Source organism: Eubalaena glacialis, chromosome 1 (genome assembly GCF_028564815.1).
Source record: "Eubalaena glacialis isolate mEubGla1 chromosome 1, mEubGla1.1.hap2.+ XY, whole genome shotgun sequence".
NCBI classification, from domain to species: Eukaryota; Metazoa; Chordata; class Mammalia; order Artiodactyla; family Balaenidae; genus Eubalaena; species Eubalaena glacialis.
Genome location: NC_083716.1, coordinates 109,585,522 through 109,600,987, shown reverse-complemented (window position 1 = coordinate 109,600,987; position 15,466 = coordinate 109,585,522). Strand labels below are relative to the sequence as shown.

The following is a 15,466-nucleotide window of genomic DNA, read 5'->3' as shown; positions in this document are numbered from 1 at the left end:
GTGCGTGCTTCTGACCCAATTTCATTTCTAGAACTTCTTCCTAATAGTCATTCTTATACCCAATGACTTATAATCTTCAAGAATGTAATTAAAAATTATTTATAATAGTAAAAGTATCTAAAACCTAAATGGTCAACAATAGGAAATTGTTTAAAAAAAAAAAAAGTGATTCCCTTTCCATATGACAGACTTCCCCAAAGCAACAGAACAAATAGACATCGCAGAATATTCAACATAGAAGACATGGCAACCTTATGAGTGGAAAAGATACAAACCACTGAGACCAGTTCTGGCATCATAATTAGTACTGTTAGTAAACATTTGCATTTTTGAAAGCCTGGAAGACGATACACGAAAAACATTAACAATGGTTATTCCTAAATGATAAGGGGTTTTCTATTTATGCCTTTCTGTAGCTTCCAAACATTTTTGTTTTAAAAAAAATGGCCTTTTGGCTATTTTTTCAGGCATCTTAATTATTGTCATAATTAGGGATCACAATCTGCATACTCTATAGCCCACCTCCCCCTCTCAAGGTACCGCTTTCCAGCAGGACGCAAAGAATAAACATTTGCTAACTAAATTAATAGGTTCTAAAAATATTGCTTGGGGGGACTTCCCTGGCAGTCCAGTGGCTAAGACTCCGCGCTTCCACTGCAGGGGGGCGCTGGATCGATCCCTGGTTGGGGAACTAAGGTCCCGCGTGCCGCATGGTGCGGCCAACAAATGTTTTAGAATAATAAAAATAAATTTAAAAAATAAAAATACTGCTTGGGTCTGGCCCACATGTGGACTGCCTCTGCTGTCATTCACTAGTCATGACACCTTAGCAAATCACTAAACTTCTGTGGTACCTATGTCCATGCCTATAAAATGGAATTTTAAGACAACTTTTTCCACTCAATGTGAAAAACAATTCACATTTCCTGGCAAGAAAAGAAAAATTTAAACATAGAAAAATTTTCTCTGTCCTTTGGCCTCCTCTCTGCCCCCTACTGTACATTGTTTATCTGCAATATGCATCGATCAACCTTCCCTATCAGCAAATATACCCGCTCAACCATAAAGAGCAACATTCTCCTAGCATCAACAAGACAACACCTTCAAAGAAAACCCTCCTTCTTCATCTTGTAAGAGGCCATGATGATGCTTAGATATGGATTGTGTAAACTGTCAATAATACATAACTTAACGTACAGCCCTCTGTCTCAAAAAACTTATATAACTGAGCCTTGACTTGTAACGAACGCAATAGTTCTCAGAGCTTTCTGAGATGCTGTTCCTGGGTTATAATCCTCAATTTGGCTTGAATAAAATTTTCTCTCTCTTTCTTAGATGGACTGATTAATTTTTTGTCAACATCAACATGGCTCACAAGGTTAAAAAAAATGAAAGTAAAGTACACAGCATAGTATCTGGAAAATAACAAGGTCCACAAAGAATGATACTTGCAACTAAAATCATTACATTTATGATTTCCTCTAATTTTTTTCAATTTAATCAAAGTAGGTATATTTTCAAAAACATTTTTAATACACTCACTTCATCCAATTTTATCAGTGTAAGTTTTTACATTGAAAACTATTATGACAATGAAAGCAACAAAAGAAGCTATGAATGGCCAATAAGCACATACAAATTAACACCCCACCCTACCCCCAGAATAGCTAAAGCTTTTAAAAAGATTGACATGCCTCATGTTGATGAGGTCAAGAAACGGCTAGAACTCTCATACAGGCTGGTTCAGATGTAAATGGCACAACCACTTTGGGAAACTGTAAACACACACACACCCTAGAACCCAGCAAATTCTAATTCAAACTATATACCCAAAAGGAAAAACACGTGTTCACTAAAGGACTTTTACACAGCGTGATCAGAGCAGCTGTAGAGAGTCAAAAATCATCAAATGTCTATCAACAGGAGAATGGATATACCAACAGTGCCATAATCACACAGTGGGGAACTCCTCAACAGCAAAAACAAAGTGACACTACAGAAGCCTCTTAGATAGCCTCATCCACCAAACAGCAGACAGCAGGAGCAAGAAGAACTACAATCCTGCAGCCTGCAGAACAAAAACCACAATCACAGAAAGATAGATGAAATGAAAAGGCAGAGGACTATGTCCCAGATGAAGGAACAAGAAAATCCCCAGAAAAACAACTAAATGAAGTGGAGCTAGGCAATCTTGCAGAAAAAGAATTCAGAATAATGATAGTGAAGATGATCCTGGACCTCAGAAAAAGAATGGAGGCAAATAGCGAGAAGATGCAAGAAATGTTTAACAAAGACCTAGAAGAATTAAAGAACAGAGATGAACAATACAATAACTGACATGAAAAATACACTAAAAGGACTCAATAGCAGAATAACTGAGGGAGAAGAATGGATAAGTGACCTGGAAGACAAAATGGTGGAAATCACTGCCGTGGAACAGAATAAAGAAAAAAGAATGAAAAGGAATAAAGACAACCTAAGAGACCTCTGGGACAACATTAAACGTACCAACATTCGCATTACAGGGGTCCTGGAAGGATAAGAGAGAGAGAAAGGACCCAAGAAAACATCTGAAGAGATTATAGTCAAAAACTTCCCAAACATGGGAAAGGAAATAGCCATCCAAGTCCAGGAAGCGCAGAGTCCCAGGCAGGATAAACCCAAGGAGAAACATGCCAAGACACATAAGACTCAAACTGACAAAAATTAAAGACAAAGAGGGGACTTCCCTGGTGGCGCAGTGGTTAAGAATCCGCCTGCAGATGCAGGGGACATGGGTTTCATCCCTGGGCCGGGAAGATCCCACATGCTGCGGAGCAACTAAGCCCGAGTGCCACAATTACTGAGCCTGTGCTCTGGAGCCCGCAAGCCACAACTACTGAGCCCACGAGCCACAACTCCTGAAGCCTGCTCACCTAGAGCCCATGATCCACAACAAAAGAAGCCACCGCAATAAGAAGCCTGCACACCGCAATAATGAGTAGCCCCCGCTTGCCGCAACTAGAGAAAGCCCGCGCACAGCAACAACGACCCAACGCAGCCAAAAATAAATTAATTAATTAAAAAAAAAAGACAAAGAAAAATTATTAAAAGCAACAACGGAAAAACAACAAATAATATACAAGGGGACTCCCATAAGGTTAACAGCTGGTTTCTAAGCAGAAACTCCGCAAGCCAGAAGGGAGTGGCACGATATTTTTAAAGTGATGAAAGGGAAGAACCTACAACCAAGATTACTCTACCCAACAAGGATCTCATTCAGATTCAACAGAGAAATCAAAAGCTTTACAGACAAGCAAAAGCTAAGAGAATTCAGCACCACCAAACCAGCTCTACAACAAATTCTAAAGGAACTTCTCTAAGTGGGAAACACAAGAGAAGAAAAGGACCTACAAAAACAAACCCAAAACAATTAAGAAAATGGTAATACGAACGTACATATCGATAACTGCCTTAAATGTGAATGGATTAAATGCTCCAACCAAAAGACACAGACCGGCTGAATGGATACAAAAACAAGACCCATATATACGCTGTCTACAAGACACCCACTTCAGACCTAGGGACACATACAGACTGAAAGCAAGGGGATGGAAAAAGATATTCCATGCAAATGGAAATCAAAAAAAGCTGGAGTAGCAATACTCATATCAGATAAAATAGATTTTAAAATAAAGAACATTACAAGAGACAAGGAAGGACACTACATAATGATCAAGGGATCAGTCTAAGAAGAAAATGTAACAATTATAAATATATATGCACCCGACATAGGAGCACCTCAATACATAAGGCAAATACTAACAGCTGTAAGAGAGGAAATCGACAGTAACACAATAATAGTGGGGGACTTTAACACCTCACTTACACCAATGGACAGATCATCCAGACAGAAAATTAATAAGGAAACACAAGCTTTAAATGACACAATAGACCAGGTAGATTTAATTGATATTTATAGGACATTCCATCCAAAAACAGCAGATTACACTTTCTTCTCAAGTGCACACAGAACATTCTCCAGGATAGATCACATCTTGGGTCACAAATCAAGCCTCAGTAAATTTAAGAAAATTGAAATCATATTAAGAATCTTTTCCAACCACAACACTATGAAATTAGAAATAAATTACAGGGAAAAAAACATACAAAACACAAACACATGGAGGCTAAACAATATGTTACTAAATAACCAAGAGATCACTGAAAAAGTCAAAGAGGAAATCACAAAATACCTACAGACAAATGACAATGAAAAAACGATGGTCCAAAACCTATGGGATGCAGCAAAAGCATTTCTAAAAGGGAAGTTTATAGCAATACAATCTTACCTCAAGAAACAAGAAAAATCTCAAATAAACAATCTAACCTTACACCTAAAGGAACTAGAGAAAGAAGAACAAAACCCAAAGTTAGCAGAAGGAAAGAAATCATAAAGATCAGAGCAGAAATAAATAGAAACAAAGAAAACAACAGCAAAGATCAATAAAACTAAAAGCTGGTTCTTTGAGAAGATAAACAAAATTGATAAACATTTAGCCAGACTCATCAAGAAAAAGAAAAAGAGGACTCAAATCAATAAAATTAGAAATGAAAAAGGAGAAGTTACAACAGACACCACAGAAATACAAAGCATCCTAAGAGACTACTACAAGCAACTGTATGCCAATAAAATGAACAACCTGGAAGAAATGGACAAATTCTTAGAAAGGTATAACCCTCCAAGACTGAACCACGAAGAAATAGAAAATATGAACAGACCAATCACAAGTAATGAAATTGAAACTGTGATTAAAAATCTTCCAACAAACTAAAGTCCAGGACCAGATGGCTTCACACGTGAATTCTATCAAACATTTAGAGAAGAGCTAACACCCATCCTTCTCAAACTCTTCCAAAAGATTGCAGAGGAAAGAACTCTCCCAAACTCATTCTACGAGGCCACCATCACCCTGATACCAAAACCAGACAAAGATACGACAAAAAAAGAAAATTACAGACCAATATCACTGATGAATGTAAATGCAAAAATCCGCAACAAAATACTAGCAAACAGAATCCAACAACACATTAAAAGGATCATATACCATGATCAAGTGGGATTTATCCCAGGGATGCATGGATTCTTCAATATACTCAAATCAATCAATGTGATAAACCACATTAACAAACTGAAGAATAAAAACCATACGTTCATCTCAATAGATGCAGAAAAAGCTTTTGACAAAATTCAACACCTATTTATGATAAAAACCCTCCAGAAAGTGGGCATAGAGGGAACCTACTTCAACATAATACATATAAGTCCATATACAACAAACCCACAGCAAACATCATTCTCAATGGTGAAAAAGTGAAGGCATTTCCTCTAAGATCAGGAATAAGACAAGGATGTCCACTCTCACCATTATTATTCAACATAGTTTTGGAAGTCCTAGCCACGGCAATCAGAGAAGAAAAAGAAATAAAAGGAAGGAATACAAATTGGAAAAGAAGATGTAAAACTCTCACTGTTTGCAGATGACATGATACTATACATAGAAAATCCTAAAGATGCCACCAGAAAACTACTAGAGCTAATCACTGAATTTGGTAAAGTTGCAGGATACAAAATTAATGCACAGAAATCTCTTGCATTCCTATACACTAACAACGAAAGATCAGGAAGACAAATTAAGGAAACAATCCCATTCACCATAGCAACAAAAAGAATAAAATACCTAGGAATAAACTTACCTAAGGAAGTAAAAGACCTGTACTCAGAAAACTGTGAGACACTGATGAAAGAAATCAAAGATGACACAAACAGATGGTGAGATATACCATGTTCTTGGATTGGAAGAATCTACTGTGAAAATGACTATACTACTCAAAGCAATGTACAGATCCAATGCAATCCTTATCAAATTTCCAGTGGCATTTTTTACAGAACTAGAACAAAAAATCTTAAAATTTGTATGGAGACACAAAAGACCCCGAATAGCCAAAACAATCTTGAGAAAAAAAAAATGGAGCTGGAGGAATCAGACTCCCTGAATTTAAGACTATACTACAAAGCTACAGTAATCAAGACCATATGGTACTGGCACAAAAACAGAAATACAGATCAATGGAACAGGATAGAAAGCCCAGAGATAAACCCACACACCTATGGTCAACTAAGCTATGACAAAGGAGGCAAGGATATAAAATGGAAAAAAGACAGTCTCTTCAATAAGTGGTGCTGGGAAAACTGGACAGCTACATGTAAAAGAATGAAATTAGAATATTCCCTAACACCATACACAAAAATAAACTCAAAATGGATTAAAGACCTAAATGTGAGACCAGACACTATAAAACTCTTAGAGGAAAACATAGGAAGAACACTCTTTGACATAAACACAGCAAGATCATTTTTGACCCACCTCCTAGAGTAATGCAATTAAAACAAAAGTAAACAAATGGCACCTAATGAAACTTAACAGCTTTTGCACAGCAAAGGAAAGTATAAACGAGATGAAAGACAACCCTCGGAATGGGAGAAAATATTTGCAAACGAATCAACTGACAAAGGATTAATCTCCAAAATATATAAACACCTCATGCAGCTCAATATCAAAAAAACAAACAACCCAATCCAAAAATGGGCAGAAAACCTAGATATTTCTCCAAAGAAGACATACAGATGGCCAAGAAGCACATGAAAAGCTGCTCAACATCACTAATTATTAGAGAAATGCAAATCAAAACTACAATGAGGTATCACCTCATACCAGTTAGAATGGGCATAATCAAAATCCACAAACAATAAATGCTGGAGAGGGTGTGGAGAAAAGGGAACCCTCTTGCACTGTTGGTGGGAATGTAAATTGATACAGCCACTACGGAGAACAGTATGGAGGTTCCTTAAAAAACTAAAAATAGAATTACCATATGACCCAGCAATCCCACTACTGGGCATATACCCAGAGAAAACCATAATTCAGACAGACACATGTACCCCAATGTTCACTGCAGCACTATTTACAATAGCCAGGTCATGGAAGCAACCTAAATGTCCATCGACAGACAAATGGATAAAGAAGATGTGGTACATATACACAACGGAATGTTACTCAGCCATAAAAAGGAATGAAATTGGGTCATTTGTAGAGACGTGGATGGACCTAGAGACTGTCATACAGAGTGAAGTAAGTCAGAAAGAGAAAAACAAATATCGTATATTAACACATATATGTGGAATCTAGAAAAATAGTACAGACACTGGTCTGCAAGGCAGAAATAGAGACACAGATGTAGAGAACAAACGTATGGACACCAAGGGGGGAAGGCAGGGGGCGGGTGGTGGTGGTGGGATGAATTGGGAGATTGGGGTTGACATATATACACTAATATGTATAAAATAGATAACTAATGAGAACCTGCTGTATATCACAGGGAACTCCACTTTGCTGTACAGAAGAAACTAACACAACATTGTAAAACAACTATACCCCAATTAAAAAAAAAAAATCTAATACGAAAAGAAATAGTTTCTTAGTAAAAAAAAAAAAAAAAAAAAAAAAAAGACAAAAAAAAACAACATAACACTACATCCAACACAGGTGAATCTGAAAATCATTATCAAGGCAACATAAAGCTGACACAAATGAGTATATACTGTATGATTCCATTTATGTGACAATCAAAACTGGCAAAATTAACATCATCTGGGGGAGGCAAGAAAGTGTCCTAACTTCAAATGCAAAGGGGCACAAAGGCACTTTCTGGGGTGATGGAAGTGATTTATATTATGATTGGGGTACCTGTCAAATTCATTTAAATAGACATTTAAAGTGGGTACATTTTATCATACTTAATAATAACTCAATATTTTATCAAACTAGTAAAAGAATTTTAATTACAGAAATATTTGGATGTTACTAAAAGTTTTATGTTTCAAAGTTTTTCTTTAATAATTCTGGCAAAGTGTCAGTCTCAGCTCACTGGGGAGTAAAATCACCTCCATCAGCGCGTGCGCATGCGCCCGCACACACACACACACACACTCCTAGGACCATACCTGGATTTCTGCAGTAATGGCTGCATTTAAGGCTGATTCTAAGCCTCCATCAGCCATCAAGCTGCCCACAAGAAGATCAATCATGAATCGACGACCTGGACTTATGTTAACTTCATTGCCTGAAACTAGAAAAGGTAAAGTGTTTTTCCCAATGTGAGGCAAGCACCATCCCCCCCCGGTACCCCCTCCTGGTCCAACCCCACCCGACCCCTGCTCCTAGCCCCAGCCCACCTGCACAGGGCAGGAGAGCAGAGAGTGCCCGGGCCCGCTCCTCAGCAGTGGGCAGCAGCACTGACCACCCGCTCTGCAACACAGCCTGGGCGGCCGCCTGCACAGTACTCAACACGCCCGCACTGCTGGCCAGGGCCACCACCGTCTGCTTCAGGCTGTTGAGGAGGACGCTGCCCAGACCTAAACCAAGGAATTCTGGGTCAACCTGGTGACTGATGGCAGCATGCAACTGAAAGGAGAAAAACAATTTTCACTTAGAAGCCCTAAAAACAAATGCTTTCCAAATCTTATTAAAGATGAAATAATACCTCAAATTGAGTTTCACTCAAATAATAAAGGTAAAACTTCCAGTACAGGTATTTTTTTTAACCATACTAAAAATTTTTCACCTATAGTAGTTGAGAATCCATGGTAAGGTATTCTATAAAAGGAATTTTTTAAACCCAACTCTATGTATGTGGAAAAGCTCAAGATCAACAAAGAGGTTTGAACCCTGTGGAAACAGCAACCTCTACCCCACCCCCAAGCACCCGCACCAAACACAGAAATAGTGAATATAATATAACCAAAAAACGATTAAAAGAGTAGACAGCCAAGCTGAGGGTATACAAGGAAAAGTATACAAGGGAAAGTTCTGGTTTGGCTCTTGAGACACAAAGACACACACAGCAGGAGCCAAGGGGTTCTGGGCTCAGAGAGCAGATCAAAGCCTTCTGAGATACAAAATGGTCAGGACAGCCCACTGAACCTGAGCTTCCTGTCAGCCAGCCAGGGCCTGAGGGCAACATACTACCCATACAAGGCTTTGGGCACAAAGAGACCCCACAGTGAATCAGAGACCCGGCCTGCCCTGTGAGCAGATGTGAAATCAAATTTATACCAACCATATAGGTATGGACATCACACGTCAAGAACTGAACACCAAAACTCATCAAGAGCCCGAGGAACTCAATGGAACCTCACAGACACAAGTACAAAACTGCCCTCTGAGGACATCTCCACAGCCAAGGGCAAAGGGACACTCCACAAACCCTCCCCTAAGAGTGGCCTCGTAGTCAAAAAGGACAAGCCATACTAGGTCACCACAAAGAAGTGTCACAGACAGGGTAAGAGGCAAAACGCATGTCCCAACAGATTTTAGCAATTTAAAAAATTGTAATGAATCCATAAAATAAGTAAATGTTCTTAGAGATCAAGGAAGGAACAGAAGCTAGAAGATGAGAATATAATGAGCAAACGAAAGCCTTGGAAAACACCAAAAATATAAATTCTGAAAATGAAAAAAACAGCTACAGGAATAAACACCTCAAGGCAGAGTGAAGAGCCTGGGCCCCAGGTTCCAGCCCTAAACCTTTGTGCACTGGGTACCCAACCTGGGCAACATTCCTGAACTTTGCGCCTCCCCAGCTGTTCAATACAGATGGAGGGTCCCACCTCCCAGAGGGCTGGCACAGGGATTTGATGATTCAATCAATATGTATAAAGCAGTGATCTCATAAATTTTTTAAATAAACAGACAATTCAACAATATGGAACATTCAGCTAAATGATTCATGAACTGAAAGAGAGTGCTGAGTAAACCACCCAGAAAGCAGAACAGAAAGATTAAAAAGTGAGCATTAAAAAGGATAAACAGATTTTAAAATATCAAAGAAGTTGTGATACTTGGGAAAATAAAATGAGAAAGTTCAACATGCATTTAGTAGGACATCTCCAAGGGGAAAGGTAGAAAAAAAGGAGAGAGCAATTTCAATGGTAAATAGTGAAGATTTTTCAAAACTTAACAAAGATAAGTAATCTCAGATTGATTGAGAATCATAATCTCAAATTATATATACAAGAATAAATCCTGACCTAGACATAATGTATTAAAATTATAAAACAAAGACAAAAATCTAAAAGGCTACCAAAGAGAAAGACAAATTAGCTACAAAGAAACAAGTGCACTAACATAAGATTTCTCATTGGCAAAAATAAAGGTCAAAAGATGGCAGAACATCTTCAAAGTGCTTATAAAATTACATATAACCTAAAAAGCTAAGCCCCATTAAATTATCTTAAGAGGTGTTAATGGGAACAAAGTTTTCAGAGGTTGTAACTCACAGGCCTTAAGGAAGAAATTTACTGAAGGAGGTACCCAGGAGGGAGGTGATGTAAGTAACAATGACAAAACAAATTGGTTTAAAAAATAAAAAAAGTACTATATATCTGAGTATGTCCTCTTAAAAAATAATTATGATAATAATTGAGGGAAAGTTTAAAAATAATTACTATATATCACCAATCCTAAGAGGTATTTTCTTTCACATCTTAACAACTCTAAAATCAGAATGTATCTTACGCATTGCAATTTGGAGCTTTTTTCTTTTAGCAGCACACACAAGAAAACAGTGTGCCTTGGAGTTAATGTAACAACAGACTATGGAACAATTCAAATACTGAAGATGGAAAGGGGAGTTTAGGTTGAATGCATCCTATAACCCCTATATTTTTCAGGAAGAGAAGTACTGATTAACTTAACACTGTGGAATTAACAAATATTTAAATTTTTTTGTAACATGATTAATGTCCAGAAATCAAAATTTCAAAACTTAGGAACAATTAAACGGATTTGAAAGGAAAAAAAATTTTTAGAAATTTGTTCAAAAGATAACAAAATGATGAACAAACTTACACAAGACTGAATTCAAATACATTAGTAATCACAATAATTGTAAAAGATTAAATCCACATAGTGAATAAAGACTCTCAAATTGTATTCTTTTTAAGAAGTGAGCTTTATGAGTCAATTGTTTAAAAAGACACAACTAAAACAAAGACCTCGACAGACAGAACAAAGCAGTGGAAAAACATATGGCATGAGGCAAATATGGACCAAATGAAATAGAGCCTAGGACATGTACAAGGTCTTTCTCCACAGCACTGACCAGAGCAGCAATGTCACTACAAGACCACGGGAAGCAACAAAAAACTGGGCGGATCCATGACTAGGATGCTACACCACAGATGTCCTGCTAAATGAGCTCCTACAGAAGACTTCTGGGGAAGGGAGGTACTCTCCAAACTTCTGGTAATTCCATTTTGCAACTAAACATTACATTCAGTTGTGTGCTTTCTGGAAGCCAAGACAAAAGAGGGAACAGAAGGGGTACATGATAGGTCACACAGAAACCCTCACATTATAAAGGGGGAAAATTACTTTGGTGATAAAAACTGTTCTCTTAACATTAAGTCACAGGGTTTTATTACAAAGAAAAACATGATGATCAAAGATTTTAGCTACAGTTCTACTTAAAAAAAAAAAAAAGGAAAAAAAAATTTTGTAGCTTTTCTTCTTCTGACATTTAAACTTAACCTTCCCCCTGAGGAATCGGAGGTACTCATGGAGGATGCAGAGCTTCCCGAATGGGGCTCCCCTCTCAGTCCAGAGGAGAGGCTGGCGACCACCTCCAGCTGATCTCCCAGTCACCTACCGTCTCACCCAGTCACCTCTCCACACACAGCAACAGGAAATTCAAGACCAACTCCCTGATGAATGCCAAAAAGCTGAATTTAGCAGTAATAACACAGTCCATATATGCTCTTACCTGCATGCAGAGACTGACTTCCAGGGTAAGCGCAAAATAACTAGACTGAATTTTTTTAAGCCTCATACACATTACACTCCATCATAATCGGACTTTAAAACACTTTAAAATTTTCATTAGCAGTTCACTTAACAGGCTAAACCCCATACCCTTTAATATGCATAAACATCATTACAAACGCGTAAGACACTTATAAAATGAGGGAAAGGAAAGAAAATCATTAATACCTGAAGTCGTAGAAGATTCAGTGTTGCCACAGCCATACACTCTTTCTCTTGGGGTGGGGGCCAGTCAGCAGTGCCATCCATCCCCTCACTCACTTGCCGTAGTAGGAGGTCTAACTGCTCAAAAGTCATTGAGCAGATGTCCACCACAAAAGGGACACGGAGGCCAATGGACCACTCAGAACAAGATGACCAAGCAAAACTCTATGGAAGAAACACAAGAACCTAAAATGAATCTACACATTCAGCGATCAGCCTGTTCCACACGAGAGATTCACCGTTATGAATGACGAAGATGCCCTAAGTTACTTCTCATTCATCCCTCTGATTGTTCCAAATGCACAAGCACCTTCAGTTATCTAACTCACATGCTAACAGTTTCCAATTTTCTCTCATTTCACTACCCCATCTCATTTGCCACAAATAAACAGGTAAAAAGATTTTAAAAAATCTTTTCACTATCAAAATTAAGCAACTCAATAAGCTAAAATTAAACACTAAAAGCTATTCAAATAATCCCAAAAAAGGCAGGAAACAATAAAGAAACAAAAGGATGAGAGCAAACAAAAAACAAATAAACAATGGTAGACATTAAATTTAAATGGGTCTGAACATAAAAACAAACAGAGATCATCAGGATGTAGGAAAACAGAACCTAACTCTACAGTATCTACAAGAAATCTACCTTAAATATAAAGATAAAAGTGGCTTAGTAAAGGGATGGAAAGTGGCTTATTAATATCAAAGTAGACTTCAGAGGAAGGAAATTACCAGGGCTAAAGAGGGACACTATATAATGATAAAAGGTTCAATTCACAAAGAAGACAGAACAATAATGAATGTATATACCCCTAACACAGAACCATAAAACACATGAAAGTAAAATCTGAGAGAAATGAAAGAGTAACAGATAAATCCACAAATGTAGTTGAAGATATCAAAACTACCCTCCTAATAACAGACAGAGCAAGTAGACAGAAAATTAGTAAGGATTTAAAAGAAATGAACAAAACCATCAATGAACGAGATAAAAATGATGCTTATACAAACACTTCACCCAAAGAACAAAATATACATAATTTTCAAGGATGCAAGGAACATTCACCATGATAAACCATATTTAAGACATAAAATAATTTTAACTATTTAAAAGAACTGAAATCATATAGCGTATGATCTCATAACATAATAAAATTAAGCTGACAACCAAGAACAGAAACTAGAAATCAATAAGAATAAATTAGATTTATAATAAATAAATAACTGGAAAAATCTCCAAGCACTTAGAAATTAAACAACAGGTTTCTACATTCCAATTAAAGTAGTAAAATACTGATTCTAAGTAGCCTGCAAAGAGTTATGTAGTATACAGTAATTCCTACAGCAACCACAAAAAAAACCTATAAAAAGAAATAGTCAAATTCAAAATAAACAAAGGTAAATGAAATACTAAAATAAATGTTCATTTATCCCCACAAAAAACAAAAGAAGCAAAATAGAGGAACAAATAATTGAAAACAGACAAAAGCCAAACAATAAAATGGAAGACCTTTATCTATACATGTCAACTACAGTAAATGTAAACGATCTAAATACACCAATTAAAAGACAGATTGACAAGGATAAAAAAATGCAACTATACATAGCATCCAAGAAGTTCACTATACAGATAATGAGACAGGTGGGTTAAAAGTTAAAGATATAAATTTAACAAAATATGGACAGGACTTGTATGCTGAAAACACTGATAAATGAAATCAAGAAGATGCAAATTAAATGTTTAGACATAACATTTTAATAGATTAGAAGACTCAATGTAGCAAAAATGTCAATTCTCCACAAACTGATAACAGGTTGAACACAAACCCTACCAAAATCTAAGCAAGATATTTTTGCAAATGTAAGGTAGATTTAGATTATTCTAAATTTTAATGGAAAGGCAAAGGGACTAAAATATAGACTTCTTAAATTTTTTTCAAATACAAGGATGGAAAAGTTATAGTACTCAAACACTAATTAAATGAAAATAAAACTGAAGTACCTACATTAAAATCAGACAAAAGAGACTTCAGAGCAAGGAAAAACAGGGATAAAGTGTAGACACTGAACAACAATTAAAGGGTCAATTCACCAAGACAACCGAACAATCCAAAATGCGTATGCATCAAACAAAAGAGTTTCAAAATACGTAAGACAAGAATTCATAAACCCATCCTAAAATTCATGTGGAATCTCAAGGTACCCCAAATAACCAAAGGAATATTGAAAAGGAATAACGAAGTTAGAAAGACTCAATTCCTAATTCAAAACTCACTACAAAGCTACAGTAATCAAAACGGTGTGGGTCTGGCATAAAGACACACTTACAGACCAATGAAATAGAATAGAGAGTCCATAAATAAACCCTTGCCTATATGGTCAAACGATTTCAACAAGTGCCAAGACCATTCAATGGGGAAAGAACAATGTTTTCTTTAAACGGTGCTGGGAAAACTGCAAAAGAATCTATTTGATCCTTATCTTACACCGTATATGACAATAAAGTCAAAATGGATCAGAGACCTAAATATTAGACCTAAAACTATGAAGCTATTAGAAAAAAAGACTGGAAAATCTACATGACCATGGATTTGTCAGATATATATGACACCAAAAGCACAGACAACAGAAGAAAAACTAAAACTTTTGTGCATAAAAGAACACTATCAACAAAATAAAAAGAAAACCACAGAATGGGGAAAAAACAGTTGTAAATCATATATCTGATAAGGGATTAATATCCACAATATAACAAGAACTGTTACAACTCAAAAAAAAAATCTAATTCAAAAATGGGCAAAGAACTTGAATACATTTCTCCAGAAAAGATATACGAATGGTCAATAAGCACATGAAAAGATACTCAACATCTTTCCCATTTGGGAAGTGCAAATCAAACCACAATGTGATACCATTTCATACCCACTGGGATGGCCTTAAAAAAAAACAAGAAAAAGGAAAATAACCAGTGTTGACAAGGATGTGGAAAAATTGAAACCCTTGTGTGTATCTGGTGGGAATGTAAAAATCATGCAGCTATTGTGGAAAAACAGTAAGGCAGTTCCACAAAGATTTAAAAAGAGTTACCATAATGATCCAGCAATTCCACTCCTAGATATATACTGAAAAAAACCGAAAGCAGGGACTCAAACAGATATTTCTACACTAATACTCATAGCTGCATTATTCATAATAACCAAGAGATAAACAACCCATGTGTCCACTGAAGGAGGAATGGATGAACAAAATGTGGGAGTTACGTATTTTTACTATTAAGCCTTAAAAAAAAAATTCTGATACATGCTACAACATGAATCAATGTTGAAAATATTATGCTAAGT

General features: G+C 36.7%; 1 protein-coding gene across 6 annotated transcripts in view; it reads right to left on the bottom strand.

The window, feature by feature from the left end:
- Positions 1-15,466, bottom strand: part of HERC2 (HECT and RLD domain containing E3 ubiquitin protein ligase 2) — a 215,612-nt gene that overhangs the window by 140,586 nt on the left and 59,560 nt on the right. For all 6 annotated transcript variants that reach the window (XM_061182985.1, XM_061182988.1, XM_061182986.1 and 3 more), the window contains 3 exons: positions 12,090-12,290; positions 8,276-8,504; positions 8,045-8,169 (listed from right to left, as the gene is read on the bottom strand). In XM_061182985.1, the coding sequence (XP_061038968.1) occupies positions 8,045-8,169; positions 8,276-8,504; positions 12,090-12,290 (555 nt within the window). The remainder of the gene's footprint in view (positions 1-8,044; positions 8,170-8,275; positions 8,505-12,089; positions 12,291-15,466) is intronic.